This window comes from Vulpes vulpes, chromosome 8, assembly GCF_048418805.1.
Source record: "Vulpes vulpes isolate BD-2025 chromosome 8, VulVul3, whole genome shotgun sequence".
Taxonomy (NCBI): domain Eukaryota; kingdom Metazoa; phylum Chordata; class Mammalia; order Carnivora; family Canidae; genus Vulpes; species Vulpes vulpes.
In genome coordinates this window covers 34,809,233-34,828,836 of record NC_132787.1, presented here as the reverse complement: position 1 = coordinate 34,828,836, position 19,604 = coordinate 34,809,233, and the positions used below count along the sequence as shown (strand labels likewise).

General features: G+C 36.3%; 1 protein-coding gene across 1 annotated transcript; it reads right to left on the bottom strand.

Moving 5' to 3' along the window:
• Positions 1 to 1,286: 1,286 nt before the first annotated feature.
• Positions 1,287 to 19,326, bottom strand: LOC112917497 (NKG2-F type II integral membrane protein-like). Its single transcript, XM_072765098.1, has 6 exons — positions 19,098 to 19,326; positions 18,621 to 18,698; positions 18,083 to 18,145; positions 17,575 to 17,726; positions 6,271 to 6,371; positions 1,287 to 6,041 (listed from the first exon to the last, which is right to left on the bottom strand). Exons 1-6 carry the CDS (start codon positions 19,282 to 19,284, stop codon positions 5,909 to 5,911), a joined length of 714 nt encoding a protein of 237 aa, XP_072621199.1. The 5' UTR covers positions 19,285 to 19,326; the 3' UTR covers positions 1,287 to 5,908.
• Positions 19,327 to 19,604: the final 278 nt, after the last annotated feature.

The following is a 19,604-nucleotide window of genomic DNA, read 5'->3' as shown; positions in this document are numbered from 1 at the left end:
CAGCCACAGTGGTGGCAGCCAGCTCTGGAGCCCTGGAGTCAGCTTCTGCAGTACTCCGCAGCTCTCCGTCTGCAGGGCTTGGAAGCTCCGGGGCGGGCCGCTGATCTGCTCAGCTCAGGGTAGGAGCGTCCTCGCTGTCTTGGGCCCTCCCGGCCTCTGCCTGTCCTCGGGGGAGGCCGGATCCTGGGATGTGTCCTGGTGCCCTGTGCCCCGGGGCCTGCGCTCTTGGATTCGCGCTCCCACCCCGCAGCCCCCTCCGCGGAGCTGCCGCCCGAGCCCCTCCGAGCTGCTCCGGGTCCCGTCGAGCGCTGCAGCCCTTAGGGAGCTCGGCGCATCTCCTGGGGCGCAGGTGTCTCTTAGTGTCCCAGGGAGCCCGAAGGCATCCCCGCCCTCCTGGGTCCTGCTCTAACTCCCTGCGAGCCCCTTTCCACCCGGGAAGGTTGGTGCAGCTCCTGCTCCTCCGGGACGGGGCTCTCCTGTCCTGGGGACACTCGCCCCAGCCTCAGCCCGGCTCCTCGCCGGGCCCCTCCCCCTTGGAGGCCTTTTGTGTCTTTATTTCTTTTTCCCCGTCTTCCTACCTTGATAGAAGCGCGAACTCTTCTCACTGTAGCATTCCAGCTGGTCTCTCTTTAAATCTCAGACCGAATTCGTAGATTTTCAGGATGATTTGAAGGTTATCTAGGTAATTTGGTGGGGACAGGTGATTTGGGGACCCTACTCTTCCGCCATCTTGCCCCTCCTCCCTGGTTTTCTTTTTGAACCATGGTTTTCTATGAAAATCAAGAACTAGAAATTATCAAATGTATATTGAAGGTATAAAATATAAAAAAAAAACATCGAGTCTAAATTTTTGAATATTAACAGACTTTAAATATTTTTTTATTTATTTATGATAGTCACAGAGAGAGAGAGAGAGAGAGAGAGAGGCAGAGACACAGGCAGAGGGAGAAGCAGGCTCCATGCACCGGGAGCCAGACGTGGGATTCGATCCCGGGTCTCCAGGATCATGCCCTGGGCCAAAGGCAGGCACCAAACCACTGCACCACCCAGGGATCCCTATTAACAGACATTAAATTTTTTTTATTTTTTTTATTTATTTATGATAGTCACACACAGAGAAAGAGAGAGGCAGAGACACAGGCAGAGGGAGAAAAAGGCTCCATGTACCAGGAGCCAGACGTGGGATTCGATCCTGGATCTCCAGGATCGCGCCCTGGGCCAAAGGCAGGCCAGACTTTAAAATAAACTAGAAATATGTAGAAAACTATAGAAAAACTCTACAAATGTAACATTAACTGATGTGCTTTTATTAAATCTAGAAACATTATAAATCTTACTGTGTCCTCTTTATCATCTATGTAGAGTAGGTTAGAGTTCTTTGAAGCACAGGACAACAAACTCTGTTTCCATGGTTTTCTTTCTATGCTCATGTAATAGCAATTATTGGACTACGTCATCCACTCCTTTGGAGAACAGTCACCATGATAAATTAAAGAAAGATTATGAAATATTACCCAAAAAAGCTTTGAACATTAAAACATGCAAATTTACAACTTGCTTATTTATACACAGGTGTATACAACATCCGTACACCTTCACAAGTGAGCAAAAATAAAACAAAACACACACACTTTCCTGGAAGAGCAGGCTTTCATACCCCAAATTATTTGCCCATATAAAGTAAATACACAAGAATGTCCACCTCTACAGGTCCTTTGAGTCACTGACAAAACCACATTTTGGGAATTGTATAATGATTTATCTCATTATGTTGTAGCAGGAGGGAATTTGTGGCAATTGGTAACAATGGATATGATGATTTTTAAATGAGGATTTCTTCATATTGTTGCATAACAAGTAATACTCTCATAATCATTACTTATTAACATCTATTATCTGATTTCTATAATTCATATCCCTCTACTATACGTTTGTACATAGTAGGAAGAAACAAAATATAAACTGTACTAATATTAGAACTATGAAAATCATTATATATCTCTTTGGATTCTTGTAATTGGGCAACAATTGCTCTCCTGTGGTGTTCTAGTACTTAAAAAAATGAATTAATCCTTGTAATAATTTTTTTCTCTTTGAAACTTGGTGTATTTTTTTAAGATTAGAATACTCTGGGATCAAATTGATTTTCCAGTATCAATTAATAATATCATGAGGATTTGAGGGGAAATCAATTCAAAAGCTTAAAGGACCAAACTTCACCATCTCTTAACCATATTTCATTTAGCCAATCTCAAGAAGTAGTGTGTATTTCTCAATAAAATATATGTTTATTTTCTACAATTAGTATGTTATTTATACTTTGAGAAACACAGAATAGGCATTCTACATTCTAAATGCATACATTACAAGAAAAGTTCCAGTTCATAATATTGAAATATTTAGAAGCATTGGTGATCATTAAAAAGAATAGATTTCTCATAGTCATTCAAAGACTTGCTCACAGGGAATAGAGCCTATCATTCTTGCTACAAAGTACATCTAGACAAGGCAGGTAGTTACCCAAACCCAGCAATGAGTATATGATGGGGGTGGTTAAGTGAGATTAAATTTCTGATGCCCAGCTAAATATATTGTAACAACAGAGATTTGGAGGGGTGAAAGGAAGAAGACAGTTTTAGAGTTTGTGTTTTCTTGGAAATCAGCCTTCACTGAAAGTTTGGAAATTCAAAGTATGTAGAGATCCCACAGCAAGAACTTAATGTGGTTAGGCTTTATTTTAAGGATCTTTAGGCATTATAGTATTACCCAGATCAGCCCAATGAGCGGCTACATATATGGTTATTGTGTCACAGGTGATGGAACTGAAGCATGATGTTTTTAAGTAAAAATGTAGAGATTTTGTGAATACTTATGAAGCAAAAGGTTTCTTCAAATAATCTTCAAGTAACTCTACAAATAAGATACAAGTTGCATTATATTTTGTAGGAGAGGAAACTGAGCCAGAGAAATTATGTAGCTGAGTCGCTGAGTCACCAGCCTAATACTGTGCATTCAGAAGTGAGCTGGTTTCACTATAGATGTCCTTAAACTTTATACCAGACTGTATACTCACTGTTGTAAGTTGATCAAGGACCTAGGTGAACATCTGCATGATGATGTTTACCACTATACAAAGCTAGTTTATAAGAATTTTTGTCATAGAGGAAACAAAACTCTAGATAGGAGGTTAAGAAAGTGTGATTTTTTTTATTTCTTAATGTTTATTTTTTACAAACAAAGATATCTCATGAAATATAATGAGAAAAATATTCCTATGGCCATTGTGGTAGATTAGGTTATTTTTCAGTGAACCCATATTTCCTCCAACTGACCACTTGAAAACAGTATACTTTGCAAACAATTATTGATAGGTTTGGCCATGTGACTTATTTTCACAATATATGGTGGGAAAGTGGCACCTTTTGAGTTCAGAGTGCAAAATTAAGAACCACATATCTGCTGGCCCCTCGGAGAGCTGCAGATCTCTTTTAAAATAGGTCATATACCAGATAGCCCACTGTCCTAATAATAAAATATAGAGAAGAGATCTGAGCTGCGTCTGTGGTTTACAGCCAAATTCATACAAACCCAAACCTCCATCAACTGAAACACAGCCAACCGCAAAAGGGTGAATAAGAAATAAACGCTTATTGTTAAATGCCATTGTAATCTTGGGGTGTTGTTACCAACACAATTTTAGCAATTAGGTACAACTACTGTTTATGTATTATATTAATTTTGAATACTCATCTACTCCGTGTTAACAGGGGAAATAAATATAAAAAATATAAAGAATATGTCTGGGCAGTCTGGGTGGCTCAGTGGTTTAGCGTCGCCTTCAGCCCAGGGTGTGATCCTGGAGACCCGGGATCAAGTTCCACATCAGGTTCCCTGAATGGTGCCTGCTTCTCACTCTGTCTGTGTCTCTGCTTCTCTCTCTCTCTCTCTCTCTCTCTCTATCTCTGTATATCATGAAAAAAATAAATAAAATATTAAAAAAGAATATGTATATTCAAAGATATAAATGCATATGAAATATAAATTTATTATGCAAATAATAATTGAGTTTAATATCTCTCTCTCCCTCTCTGAAGGTCATTGAATTAGGGTAGAAAAATCTCTTAATCATTATCAAATTACTAATGTATGTTCGTAATTCTGGTAATAACTAGTTGTTTGACTCACAAAAATATCTGTACATTTTAAATTCTTATTTTCTTCACTATTTAACCTTTTATTTTTCACATCCAAGCTTGGTAATAATAGTGACAGAAGTGAGGACATAGAAAAATTGTTTTAAGATTTTATCTATTCATGAGAGACACAGAGAGAGAGGCAGAGACATAGGCAGAGGGAGAAACAGGCTCCTAGAGTAGAGCTTGATGTGGAACTTGACCCCAGGACTCTGGGACCACACCTGAGCCAAAGGCAGAGCCTCAACCACTGAGCCACGCAAGTGCATCCAAGGACATAGAGAATTTAATAAACAATATCTCTCCCAAAATATCTGAAACCCAGGAAAGCAACAAACAAGAAAAAAGACCAAAAAGTACTGGTTATTATCCAAGGAGAAAACAATCTCTACCAATAATGAGCCTAACCTTTCGAGTACTGCACTAAAACAGATTCTAAAAACACTCTGGTTCCATCCTCTGAGGAAGTGGGGCAGATGTGAAAGGCTCTTATATAGCCACCCGGTGCTGGCTGCATGATCACCCTGAGTGACTGTTAACAACTGAGTACTCCCAGCCCCTCATCGATCCCTTACTGTTGTCAGATAATGGAGCTAGGTGCTATCAACTTCTCTCCCTTGTTAGCTCACATGAGGTTGTGTCGTATTGGTGAAGGCCATTAACAAGACACTGCTGCAGAAAGGTCTTTTCTTCCTGGTTTCATGGTGTTTTCATGGTGTTTGGCTACTGTGGCTTGGTTGCCAGCTGCATGCAGGCAGGAAGTCCTGTGTTTTCAACCTCCAGTAAGATTTTGTGGCCAATATCAGTCAAAGTTTCCCATCCTCCAGCCTCTACACACTTACACTCAGGCAGGGGTTCTCCCTGCTTGCCCGTCACAGCCTGAGATCCATCCTCACCACCTTCAGCCTGTGGTCTGTGCAGCTGCTCCGTCCCAGGCCAATCCCGTGAGCATGTCTGCCATGAAGCTGTGTAGCCACATTGTCTTCAGTGACTTCTGAATCCCATCTTCAGAGAGTAGATCTGGCTTTCTCAGAAATCCTTCCTTTAATCCTAAGGTATCCTTATAACTTTCTGTCATCTCCTTTCTGAAGGCTTTCCCTTACAAATGGTTAATAACGCTTTATATCGAACTTCTCCTGGTTTCTGTCTCCTTCCTCAAAACTGACTGATAACCTTGCCACCCGGAGTTGCTCAACCTTCATTTGTAGCTCCTTTAGGGGCTAGGACAAGTCGATTAATTTGGAAATATGAGTGGAAGTGTTCACCTTATTGAGGACTTTATAATAACAGTGCTTTATATTATGATTTGTAATTTATATATAATTTATTTTAGTAAATACAAAAGCTTAAAATGTATAATAACATGTTCCTGAGTATATATATTTTTACATTAAATAAAGGTTGAAAAATAGTTCTACTCATCAAGAGAGAAATCTCAGGTATACTTTGGACTTACGGTGAGTATAATGCATCACTATGGATTCATACTTGGCAACAAATGAACCATTCTAGTGAGTGATATTGATAACAGGGGAAGCTATCAGGGGTGCAGACAGGGGCATTATAGGAAATCTCAGTACCTTACTCTTAATTCTGTTGTGAACCTAAAATTGCTCTCAAAAATGTCTTTAAAAAATAACTGAGTAAATAATCATACGGCTTGAAGAGAAGAGAAATGTGTTCTTTATAGATAATGAGATAGCATTATACCAAATTTAGGTAAGCTTAAGTATCTGGTGCTTACAAACATATGTTTTTCTTTCTAAGCAGGATGCAAAAGAAATTTTGTTTTTGTATATTTCAAGATATAGAAATGTACAATTGTCTCTCCCTGAAGTTACTGACAACCTGAAATATAGAAAATAATATCTAATTAATCTTAGCAATATATAATTTAATATTTTCATGAGAAACAATTCATTTACTAGCAGTTATATATCTAAATCTGAATATTTTCTATCTTTTTTTATGGAAACACTTCAATCACTGTGTTTATATAGTTATTCACATAATGCTTTTTTCTTTCCATGACTAATTCTTTAATGGTATAAAATATAGGAATTCTTGAGAAACTTACTGTTTGGAAAAGAAAGTTAAGCCTTTAGGCAACACCCACAAATTATTGCTTCTCTGGGAGACTCTAATCCATGAAGAAGAAATGAAGATGTCCAACATATACTATGAGGAAATAGATTTTATTAGATGTCAAATAAACCTCTTAAGCTCCTTTAAATTTTGTAACAACAAATAAAGTTACTTCCCTCTTACATTATTATTATTATTATTATTATTATTATTATTATTATTATTTTAGGAGGGGGAGTGGAAAATCTCAAACATGCTCCACATTCAGGGCAAAGCCCCACAAGAGGGTAGGGGGTTCCATCTCAGACCCTGAGATCATGACCTGAACCAAAATCAAGGGTCGTATGCTTATCTGAGTGAGCCACCCGGATGCCCCTATAAAATCTTCCAAATTATAATATAATGTTACACACTGGGCACATTATGAAAATATCTTAGTAAGACTAAGTGCAGAAGACGATCTGCCAGAGATAACAATTTCAGAGTTCTAATCATTGATCAAAGGTTAGTAATAATTTATGAAATATTTATTATTGAAAAAACTCCTAGAGACTCAAGTAAAAAGTACATTTGTAATCTTTTTGCCTAGGACTGCTCCCATGCCTCCCCACCTGTCTGTCCTAGGTCAGTGACGCAGAGGAATTGTAGTATTTATAATTTTGGAAAGGCTACAAAAATCACTGGAGCTGTTGCCACAGGAGCAGAACTATTAACAATGGGGAAAGGGTTAAATGGCCCAATGCTTTTGCAGCTCAAAGTGGAGAATTTACTTGATAATGATTGAGGAAGACACAAACTTTCTGAAGTGGATTTATCTCCCATAAATATAACGGGAAGATATTGAAAGTGAAAGTACAACAGAAGTGATGACATTAGATCTCTATACACTCCTGGCTGATGGAAAAAAAAAATGTGCCTACATGTAGAGAAGACCCAGATAAACCCAATTAAAAGTGAAAGCTGAAGGAGAGTTGATCACTGATAGGAAATTTATGGGTACTCCCAGTCTCTCTCTCTCTGACACCCACACACACCCACACACACTCATGCAAACACACACACATGCACACACATCACATGGCAAAGGGTGGAAGCCCTACTGACTTGCAATATTTGAATACATCCTTTTAAAAATATTAGTGGTTAACTAATAGTGTTATGCTATATGTTGGCAAATTGAACTCCAATAAAAAATAAAATGGTAAAAGTTCTAGAAATCTGTTGGACAACGATGTGAATATAGTTAGCATTCAAACTATCTAATTAAAGTAGGTTAAGATACATGACATAAAATGTTAAAATGTACTTTAAAATGTAATGGATAAAATGTGAGAGGTGTGATTCCAACTATACAACATCCCAGGAAAAGATAAAACTATAGAAACAGTAAAAATATCAATGGTTGCCAGGGTGTAGCAGAAAGGGAAGAATTAATAAGTGAAGCATGGAAAAATTTTGAGCCAGTGAAACTATTCTTTTTTTTTTCAGTGAAACTATTCTATATAAAATGTCTTTACACATTTCTCCAAACTCATAAAATGTACAAAATCAAGAGTACATCTTAATTTAAACTAAGGTCTTTCAGTAATAAAGATGTATGAATGTACATTCATCAGTTGTAGCAAATGTACCACTCAGGTGGGGGATATTGATAATGGGAGAGGCTACGCAGATGTAGACAGTAGTGGTATATAGGAAACCTCTGTGCTTTGTCTCAGTTGTGCTGTGAACCTAAACCTACTCTCATAAATAAAGTTTATTTCTTAAATAAATGGGTAATATGATAAAGTTCTATTATTTTTAGTATGATTAAAAAAATAAAATAGAAAGTAAACAAACAAAGAGAGGTGATCTTGAAGGCACCAGAGAGAAACTACTCATTACGTTTAATTACAACTAATAATATGATTAGTAGAGGAGTTCTCATCAGAAACTATGAAGAATAAAAGAAAGAAAAGTCAAAATCAAAGAGCTGAAAGTACTGGAAAAAATTAAAAGCAAAACACAAATCAAAACCCCCCAAAAGGGGATCCCTGGGTGGCGCAGTGGTTTGGCGCCTGCCTTTGGCCCAGGGCACGATCCTGGAGACCCGGGATCGAATCCCACATCGGGCTCCTGGTGCATGGAGCCTGCTTCTCCCTCTGCCTGTGTCTCTGCCTCTCTCTCTCTCTCTGTGACTATCATAAATAAATAAAAATTAAAAAAAAAACAAAAGAAAGCAAAACAAAGAAACTTGTCAAACAAGAATTCTAAATTCAGCAAAACGATCTTGCAAAAAAAAAGAATGTACATAAGGACCTAACAACACACAAAAAACCTATGAATTTCTTCTGAGCACACATGTTCTCCAGAAATGTTTTTCAAGCTAAAAGTACATGACACTAGGTGGTAACATATATCCACAAAAAGGCAATAGGAAGAAGAAGACAGAAAGAAAGAAAAAGAAGAAGAAGAAGAAGAAGAAGAAGAAGAAGAAGAAGAAGGCGGCAATATAAATAGTAAGTATGTGGGTAAATTTAAGAATCTGTGTGTGTTTTCTCCTCTATTTCTTTAAAAGATAAGATTATGTATGGTTGGTCTATACCATATATGGATAGAACCTTGTGCTGGTAATTGAACACATTGGAAAGGGATTTATGCCTTTTTTTTTTTTTTTTAGCATTTGTTGATTTTTGTGGTGCAAAGTCACCTTGAATGGTTTATTTCAAGTCACTAACATGAAATCATGAACACAGTGTTGAAAAATATTTGTATAATTGGTGCTCAGAAACCGGTGTTAACTGGCTTTAGCACATTTTTAGAAGTGCAGGTTTCCCTTGCTATCTGAATCTGAAATATTGCTATGAAACAGTTTTTAGGCTAATATGGTACAAATTGAATAAGTTAATACCATTAATTTATATGGGAATTTTTTGAGCATTCCCAGACTGCCACCTAGGCCAGAGTTGAACCTTTGACTCCACCATCCTAGACTATTAGACCCTGCCTCTGGTCCCAAGCAACACTGAACCTCATAATCCCAGAATCTGTGTCACCGAATCATTTTCTTTACTAGCCTGAGTCACAGGGATTATCCTCTGAGACCCAAGTACAGTGTCCATGGGATATTGGCATATGCCTCCACTCTAGACATCAGTGCAATAGTGACAAGTGAAGCTGTGCTACTGGACTTGGCATCGTGGTGGTTTCACTTGCACTTGATCCTAGGACTATAGCTCCAATGCTGCTTTGAGGGCTTTGAGTGTCAGCATGCCAGAAGGGTCACCAAGAAGGCCTGTCTCAGCCTGTTGTTTGTGGTGCGGACTCTTTAAGGGCGGGAACTGAGTTTTCTATAGCTCCCTCAGCCTCACCTAGAGATGAGACTATTCATTTCTTTTTTAACGTTCCAGGTCTTAGATCCCATTGATTATAAGAACTCACAAAATAAACTCTGGTTTTCATCCAATATTATGGGATTCTTTTTCCCTGAATGAGCTCTCCAGGCCTGTGGTGCTTTGTGTGAGGATTTCTTCCTCTTCTTTCTATACACCCCATGGCACCCCTTCTTCCCATGAACAGTTCTGCAGGTCTGCTTAGCTCCTGACTGAATCTCTGGATTCCTATCTTCTTGGAGGTTGCCTTTTCCCTATAATCAGCAGTAGATAGTCTTTTCTACAAGTCTTTGGGTCATTTTCTAGGTTATTAACAGTGATGTAGGTGTTACCTGGTTGTATCCATGAGATGAGGTAAGCTTCTTACTTGGCACTTCCCCAGAAGTTGAGATCATATTTTAAAGAGATCAAAGGAGAAAAAAATAGCTGTCATCCAAGAATGCCTTACTCAGCAAAGCTACCATTCAGAAATAAAGGAGAGATAAAGATTTTCACACCATCTCAGGGGATGGTGAATCAAAGTTTCAACTCTGGCCTTGGATGGCAATCACAGGATTGCAGCATCATGACTCCGCTGGTATCTGTTAAAGCCGTGCAGCATAAGGAATTTATAAGCACTAGATGTACCCTCCAGAAATGCTAAAGGGAATTCTTTAAGCCAAAAAAAACAATAAAACCCACACAAATTAATAAAATAAAAATATATGAAAAGTGTAAAATCACTGGTACAAGCAAAAGAAAAAAAGATCCCTGACAATGGTTTAGGCAATGCTGTCTAGGATAAGTCACCAAAAGCACAGACATCAAAAAAGCAAAATAAAAATATGAAACCACATTAAATAAGGAGATTCTGCACAACAAAGAAAAGTCAAAAAATTGAAAATACAGCATAGAATGAGAGAATATAATTGCAAACCATATATCTGATAAAGGACTAATTTTCAAAATATATAAAGAACTCATACAACACTATAATAAAGAACAAATAATCCAATTTTAAAAATGGGCAAAGGACCTGAGTACACATTTTTCTTGGGACATACAAATGGGCAATAGGTACATGAAAAGGTGTTCAACCACACAATTCATCAGGGAAATGCAAACAATGAGTATAAAGCAATGATATGATCACCTCACATCTAGTAGAATGGGTTTTATCAAAAAGAGAAAAGATAACAAATATTGGTAGAATGTGAAGAAAAGGAAGACTTTTGGTGGGAAAATAAATTGTTGTGGACACAATGGAAAATAATATGGTAATTTCCAAAGAAAATTAAAAACAGAACTATCCTATAATTCAGTAATCTCATTCTTTGGTATATATTAAAAGGAACTGAAATCAGTATCTGAAAGAAATATCTGCACAGCCATGCTCATTACATTACTTACAACAGCCAAGAAATGAAAGCAAACACGTCTGCCAACAGATAAAGGGTTAAGAAGGTATGATATATATATATATATATATACATATATATATGTATATGTATATATATCTCACAAAAACATGAATGTTACTCAGCCATCCCCAAAAATGAAGTCTTGCTATTTGTGACAAATGGATGGACCTTGAAAGCATTGTACTAAGTGACATACATTAGACAGAGATACGCAAATACTGTGTGATCTTACTTGTATGTAGAATCTAAAAAACTTGAACTTGTAAAAATACAGTCAGATGTTGTTTACCTGGGCCTAAGAGGTGGGGAAACTGGGTAGATGTTGTTTAAGTGTACAAAGTTACAACTGGAAGATAAATAAGTTCTGTAGACCTGATGTACAACATAGTGATTGTAGTCAGCGTTAGCATATTAGAAACTTCAAAGTTGCAAAGAGACTAAATCTTAACTGTCTCCAACACAAAAGGAAATGATAAACATGTGACATGACAAAGATGTTAGCTAATATTATGACGGTAATCATATTGCAATATATGCAAAGCTATATGTAAGTTATATCTCAATAAAAACAAACAGAAGATACATTTGTTCTACTTACAGGAATGACAAGAATATAATTTAAAATTAGAGCTTTGATATCAACAAAGGGATGAAAATGGAACACTAAAATAATATGTGTTTAATACAAAAGATATCAGTTAAGATGGAAGAAAATAAGACATATCCATAGAACATACAACAAAATGACAGACTTAAATTCAAGTATACAAATAATTGCATTAATGTGAATGAAATAAATACTATAATCAGAAGAAATTATAGAAATATAAATAGAAATGAGAATTAAGACTAGAGTAGAAATAATATATCAGGATAAAGGGAAGAAAAATTAATATAAAAATATATTGGGATGCCTGGGTGGCTCAGTGGTTGAGCGTCTGCCTTTGGCCCCACTTTGATCCTGGAGTCCGGGGATCAAGTCCCATATCGGGCTAACTGCATGGAACCTGCTTCTCCCTCTGCCTATGTCTCTGCCTTTCTCTCTGTGACTCTTATTAATAAATAAATAAATGAAATTTTTTCTTAAAAAATATATATTATTTACCTAACAACAGAACCCCCAAAAGAATGAAGTAGAAACTGACAGATTTAGGAGGATGAATACAAAATTCAATGAGTATAGTTGGAGATTTAAAAGCTCTTCCCTCAATAAGTGATAGAACACTAGCCACAAAATAAGAAGGACTATGGAAGACTATAAAAACAGTAGGATCCAGCTTGACATAACTGACATATGTAGAAAGTATCCTTCTAGTTCATGAATAATATAAAAAATTTAAATAAGTGAGGGGTCCCTGGATGGTGAAGTTGGTTAGCATTGGACTTTGGGTTTCTGCTAAGGTTGTGATCTCAGGGATTGAGATCCAGCCCCTCATTGGGCCTATGCTCAGTGCAGTCTACTTAAGACTTGCTCTTCCTCCCCTCTGCCCACTTCCCTCTAAAATAAATAAATATTTAAAAACAGTAAATAAGTGAAATAATCCAAAGAACATACTCTATAGAAAAAAAGTAAATTAGAAATCAACAACAGAAAGAAATATGGAAATTTTTCAGTTTGGAAAGTGATATACTTCTGAAAATTTACAATTCAAAGATGCAACTTTGGAAAATACTTTGTACTGGAAGATATAAATTACCTTGTACTAGAATGATATTAATGATTATTAATGATTATTTATATCAGATATTAAACTGAGAATATATCAAAAAATTTAGGCTGGAACTAAAATAGTGTTTAGAGATAATTTTATAGCTTTATCACTTATACTCAACATGAAGAATGTTATGAAATGAATGATCTGAGGACCTCACCTCTCAGGAAGCTAGAAGAAGAAATTAATTGAAGATATAGAAGGAAAAAATGATAAACACATATTTTAGCTGGTGCTGAAATATGTATAGTAAAATATTTTTCATGGTAGCCTCCAATGGGACAATACTCAAATATCCAGTGATATCATCATCAGAATGGATTTTACATTATAGTACAATCAGATAATGGAACAAGGAGCTATGGACAATTTCATGCAACTATATGGATGAATAATACAAGTTTAGCTTTACCTGAGAAAGCCAAAAATAAAGTATACATACTATAATATTCCATGTAATTGAAGTGCTTTTTATCAGAAAAGAACATGAAAGGGACATTTTGCAATTCATTTCCTCATTCTGTGCCATGGTGATACTTGAACATTCAGTCACCTGTTGGCATGTTAGCATGTGCTTTCATCTGTATGCATATTATACTTCAGTAAAATTACCAAAATATAATATTTTGAAAATATGCAAATACCTTTAAAAATAGATATAAAAGAGAAAAAAATCCTAAAAACTACAACTTGTAAAAACCCAAACAAAAAGAAATAAAAATACCAGAAATGTTTTATAATTTCTAACAAGATTATATATGCAAGTCAAAAAACTTTCCACAAGGTTATAGAGCATTTAGATGTTTCTGTAAAAGAAATATATAATTTCAATTTTTTTAAAAAGAAAGTTTTTGTGGGGTAGGAAAAAATATGTAGTTTTGAAAGGTTTTTTTAAAAAAGGAAATTACATGTCCGTGGCAATTATAGATAGATTTTAACAGTATATAAAAAATAATAGACCACGACATACGTAGATTTACTGAAGCAATACCATGCTAAATGTACATTTGAAATCCCATAAAATTAATCCATCACATTAGCAGAGTAAAGAAGATAAAATGATATGACTTCTTGGGGGGTAGGAACTAAGGTGATGGTATAGTAAAATGACCCTAGGCTTGCCTCATCCCTTGAAGACAGCTATATGACTAGCAAAAGATCTGCATATCCAAGAAATTGTCCTGAAGACTGATCAAACAAACTGCACAGCTAGAGGTAGTGTAGAGAACACATGGAGAGTGTAGAGATGTGGTTTGGGGGAGCAACAGGTCATAGGTGCTGCAGAGAGGTGGGAGTCCTGGTCATAGAGAAACGTGATAGAGAGAGGAATGCACAGGGGAGTGAACAAGGAGAATACTTCCCAAAGCTATTGACTGAGAAAACAAGAGGGGTTGTTTTTCATGAGTTTTTGCCATCAGTGCAGCTCGAAGACTGTTAAATTTTAACAGTCAGTAGGCTCGGCTTGAATAGAGACCTAAGCGTAGTGCCCTACTCTTGGAGAAAAGGCAGGCAAGCAACCCTGGGACAGATGGCATGATCTGAGTATCTCCTAAGGTGCACAGGGAGAATCCGTTCTCACTTCTATTAGCATATCTGTGAGAGGTGTCATGGTACATCTGGAGACAAAAGCGATGGCAGGATCCATTTCCCTCCTCTGCCTCTCAGCATAGGCACAGAGACACCAACTGAGGGCAACTAACGTGGACACTGACTGTTTAGCCTGCTTTGCTCCAAATCCCATGCCCCTGTGCTCAGGCATGACTGCCATGATGGGTCAAACCTGCATCAGTTCCTGCATGCCAAGAACATCCCCCAGAAGACCAGCCAGGTCCCTGCTACACCAGGCCGCCCAAAATTGGAGTTTTAAAGGTCAGCAGGCTTGGCTGAGATAAAGTCCAAAGTGCATGTGCTACTCCAGGCAGGCAAACAACCTGGAGACAGACAATGTGAAAACAGCAATTGGAAAAATGCCTGAGATGCGCAAGAGGGAATTGTTCATTGTTGTGGAAGGGCTTCCATGAGAGCAGGCATAGACTCTCCTCTCTGGAGATGAAGAAGCTAGCTGGCACCATTTCCCTCCCCTCCCCCGCAGCATAAACCAACCTCAGTAAATAGCACAGCTACAACCTAAGCTGCATGCACCAAGTCCCACCTCACTGTGCCTTGCTGGTACTCCTCTTGGGCAAGTGTGCCTAAGGACCAGGAGCCGTGGGCCCTTTCCCCAGAAGATCAACACAAATCCCCACATGCACCATGTCTGTTGATCATAGGCTTCTGCCATCCTTCAGTTCTAGAGGAAATAGCATCAGGTCTCATTTAACAAGCAGATGAAACCACACCTAGTTAATACTTGCCGCCCTGGCCGAAGCCCAAACACTGCCCACTGCAGGCAAGAAGAAACTCTGTAGATGTCTACCTGAGGGATAGAGCAGCCAAAACACAGCAGCAGAGCACAAGCAGTACACACCACAGACACGTCCTGAAGTGCCAGGCTCTGGACATTATGTGGCTTCTTCTTCAAAAGCCATTACTTTCAGGAGGAGGAAACAACAGGATTTTATAAGACAGAGAAGGATAGAGACCGAGGCAAAATGCCAAGACAGAGAAATTCAACCAAAAAGAAAGAATAAGAAATGATTACAGCCAGATATCTAATCTACAAAGATACAAGTAACCTTCTTGACACAGAATTTAAAGCAACAATCATATAGATACTCACTGGGCTTCAAAAAAGCATGGAAGACCTCAGGGAGACACCTGCCACAGAGAAATGAGAGCTAAAAAAATCGGTCAGAAATTCAAAATATAATAACTGAGATATGAAAATCAACTAGATGTAATAACTTCAAGGATAGAAGAAGCAGAGAAATGTATAAGTGATATAGAAGATAGAAGATAGAATTCTGGAAAGTAATGAAGCTGAACAAAAGAGAGAAAAAAGAATAGTGGATCAGGAGAGTAAACTTGGAGAAATTGTGACTCCATCAAATATAATAACATTCATATCATAGGAGCCCCACAAGAAGAGAAAAAACTGGGAGAAGGCATGTTTGAGGAAGTAATAACTGGAAACTTTCCTAATCTAGGGAAGGAAACAGACATTCAAAGCCAAAAAGCACGGAGAACTCCCAATGAAAGCAACAAAAGCAACCAAGACTTACTGTAGTTAAATTTACAAAATATAATGATAAAAAATCTAAAAGCAGAAAGACAAAAGAAGACCCGAATTTTCAATGGAAGAGAAATAAAGTTAGCAGCTCTCTCCACAAAAATCTTGGTAAACCAGAACCAATTGTCATGATATATTCAACTTGCTGAATAGGAAAAATCTGCAGCCAAGAATACTGTATCCAGAAAAGCTATCATTCCAAATAGGAAAGATGAAGCGTTTCCCAGGCAAACGAAGACTAAAGAAGTTCATGACCATTAAACAGACCTTCGTGAAATATTAAAGTGGTTTTTTGAGTAGTAAAAAAAGACCAAAAGTGACAGAAACTAGAAAGGAACAGAGAAATCCCCAGAAACAACAATGAAACAAGCAACGAAATGGCACTACATACATACCTATCAATAATTACACTGAATGTAAATGAACTAAATGCTCCAATCGAAACAACTAGAGATATATATATAGAAATCAACATAAGAGGATTTAGACAGATGATGAGAAACTTGACAGAAACAGGCACTCCAGATCCAGGGAATGACATGGCAGCGAATGCATTGGAATTTCTCTTTACCTCACATATTCCAGACGGAGCAAATGACAGACACTAACAGGTACAGACAAAAGCCTCAAAAATATTTTTTTTCTCTCCAATCAAAACAATGGCAAAAAAAAAAAAAAGCCATGCTAGGAAGACAAAGATATTTTAGACACTGTGCATTATTCCATTGAAAACCATTGACTATGCAGCAAAATTATACAATAATCTAGAAAAATGTTGGAATAATGTAATAAATTGTAATATATGCACATATCTATGACCATGTAATTTCATTCTCATGCTTAGAAGAAATTGTATTATAATTATAATAATTACAATTATGATGTTATATTTCTAGATCATTATTCTATTATGATAAATATAATACTTATATGCCTAAATATACATATACTATGTAGTTATGCATCATATATAAATAAATATTTATATAAATATATCATTATAAATATAATATGTGAAAAATGACATGGAAAGGGCTTCTCATAAAATAATTATTCGTAATACCCACATACTAAAAAGGAACTACATTTCTGAGAATAGATTTAAAATATCATAATCGTATCAGATAGCAGTAAAAATTCACAAACTATAGACAAATGTCATAATATAGATGGATTACAAATATCTTATGAAAGTGAAAGGAGACACACATAAAAATGTGTACTGAATGATTCCATTCATATAAAGTCTGAAAGTAAGTGAAGATATTTCATATTATTGAAGTTGACAGGGCTGATAGAGGCTCTAAACTTTTATTTTACGATTCAATTTGTAATTACATGGTTCTATTTTGTGATCAATTTGCACAATCATACATTTAGTTTCCTTGTTTATGGTAAAATTAATTAGTAAACTTTATTTCAGGCAAAAGAGCATTTATAGAAGGATGGTATTCTATGAAAAGCAATACTGAAAATTATCAAATGTATGTCAAAGGAATAAAAATATAAATAAAATATAGAGTCAAGCTATGGAATATTAGCAAACTTTAAAATAAGCTACAAATACATATAAAAATATTGATGAGCTCTAGAAAGACATTAATTGATAAGCTTTAATAAAATCTGGAAACATTGAAACCTTACCAGTTCTTCTTCATCATCTATGTAGAGCAGGTTAGAGTTGTTAGAAGCGCAGGATGCCAAACTCTCATTCCATGGTTTTCTTTCAGTGCTAATGTAATAGCAATGGTTGGAATATGTAAACCACTCTTTTGGACAATGACCACAGTGATAAGCTAAAGAGAGATTATGAGATATAATACAAAACATATTTGAATATTGACAAATTCAAACTGATTTACATACTTGCATAGGTATATACATAGGTATACATATCTATGAACACTCTCAGGATGATATAAATAAAATACGCTCACACATGCTCACAGAGAATAGTTACCTTTTAATTCCCTAATTTATGTACCTATATAAAGTAAACATACAAAAATATCAATCTAAGATTGCCCTAAGAGCACTGAATAAAACGACTTCTGTAGAATAGTAAAATGATTTCTTATCATGTTTTAGCAGGAGGAAATTTGAGGCAAATAGAAACAGCAATAATATCAGAATTTTGAAAATCATTTTATACCTTTCTGAATATTTGTTTTCAGGGATGAATTGTTCTGCTCCAGTATTTCAGTAACTGAAAAAACTAAAGAAATCATCATAAAAACTTAAACTGAAATAAATAAATTATGATTTCAGTTTCTTAACTTAGAACTTGGAGTATTATTTAGAATTACAAAATTCTGTAATAAAATGTATTTAACCAAGCAATATTAACAAAGAAATGAAGATTTGGGAGAAAATATTTCAAAAGCCTATTAAAAACCAAACCTCTCCATTTCTTACAGTATTGGGTTTAACCAGTCTTAAGAATTAGTTTGTATTTATTTCTCAGTGTGTCTCCTAGGACACCTGTTTGAGTAATGAAACTGAATATATGTAAATACTCTCTACAACTATTCTGTTATTTATACTTTTGACAAATTCAGAATAATCATTCCACTTTTATAGCAAACATGCGTTAAAATGAAAGATCTATTCCATAACAGTATGAGATACTTTGAGGCAGTGACAATCATTAAAATGAAATTTCCCAGGTAGTCATTCAAACACTTACTTACAGGGAATAAGAACTATTGTTATCACAGTGGACATCAAGACAAAGCAGATGATTCCCAGCATCCTAGCAAGGATCTTCCCTGGAAATAGTAGTAAATATTAGGAACAGAAATGAAAACACTGACAAAGGATGGATGAAAATAATCATTTAGGAAATTTACATACAAGAGAACCAACGATGCACACGGAGTCCACATATAGAAACTTGGACCCCAAACTGTATCTACCATTGAAATCTTCTCTCAGAATATACTATCTCATGTTCAGAAAGGTAATATTACATGAGTTATCAAAGACTATGATTTACAACAACGCTTGAGTAAACTTAGTCTATTAGTCTACAATACTATTTACCAACTCCAAGCTCTAATCCTTACAAACGAAAAATATAGGACATCATTCCCTGCTCATTCTCTCCACCAATGTGCCCCAGAGCACATTCTAGAACAGTTACACTGTGTGTGATTTAAATGTTTTACCTTTGTAGTGGTGGTTCTTTCGCTCCCCTGGATGATCCTTAGAAGCATTTTGAAGATTTAATTCTGTATAGGTTATTTCTTGCTCAGTTACTGAAATGGAATTTTTAGTTTCCTTAGTTTTCATTTGCTGTCTTTTTGAGTTATTCACCCAATTAAGTTCTGCATAGGTACATCCTTGGTTATTCATCTCTGTAGCTGTGTAGTGGCAAGCACAGTGCCAAGTGGAACTGAACTGAAGGACTTGACGAAGACTGTATGTAATGACAAAACTGCCAGGACAGTCACACTGGGTGGAGCATGAGGTGGGTGATAGTACTCATTTGCAGTTGATAATGTAAAATCTGGTACTAGTTCCCTTAGAGCTTTAAATCCAGTCATGCTTAAACATTGAGGAGACTGATTGGGAAATAGTATTAGTACATAAAAGAACTTCCTATAATAAATTACTTTTATTTGATGACATTTATTTATTGGAAGGTGATGTGTTCTTATCAATGATCTTTTATT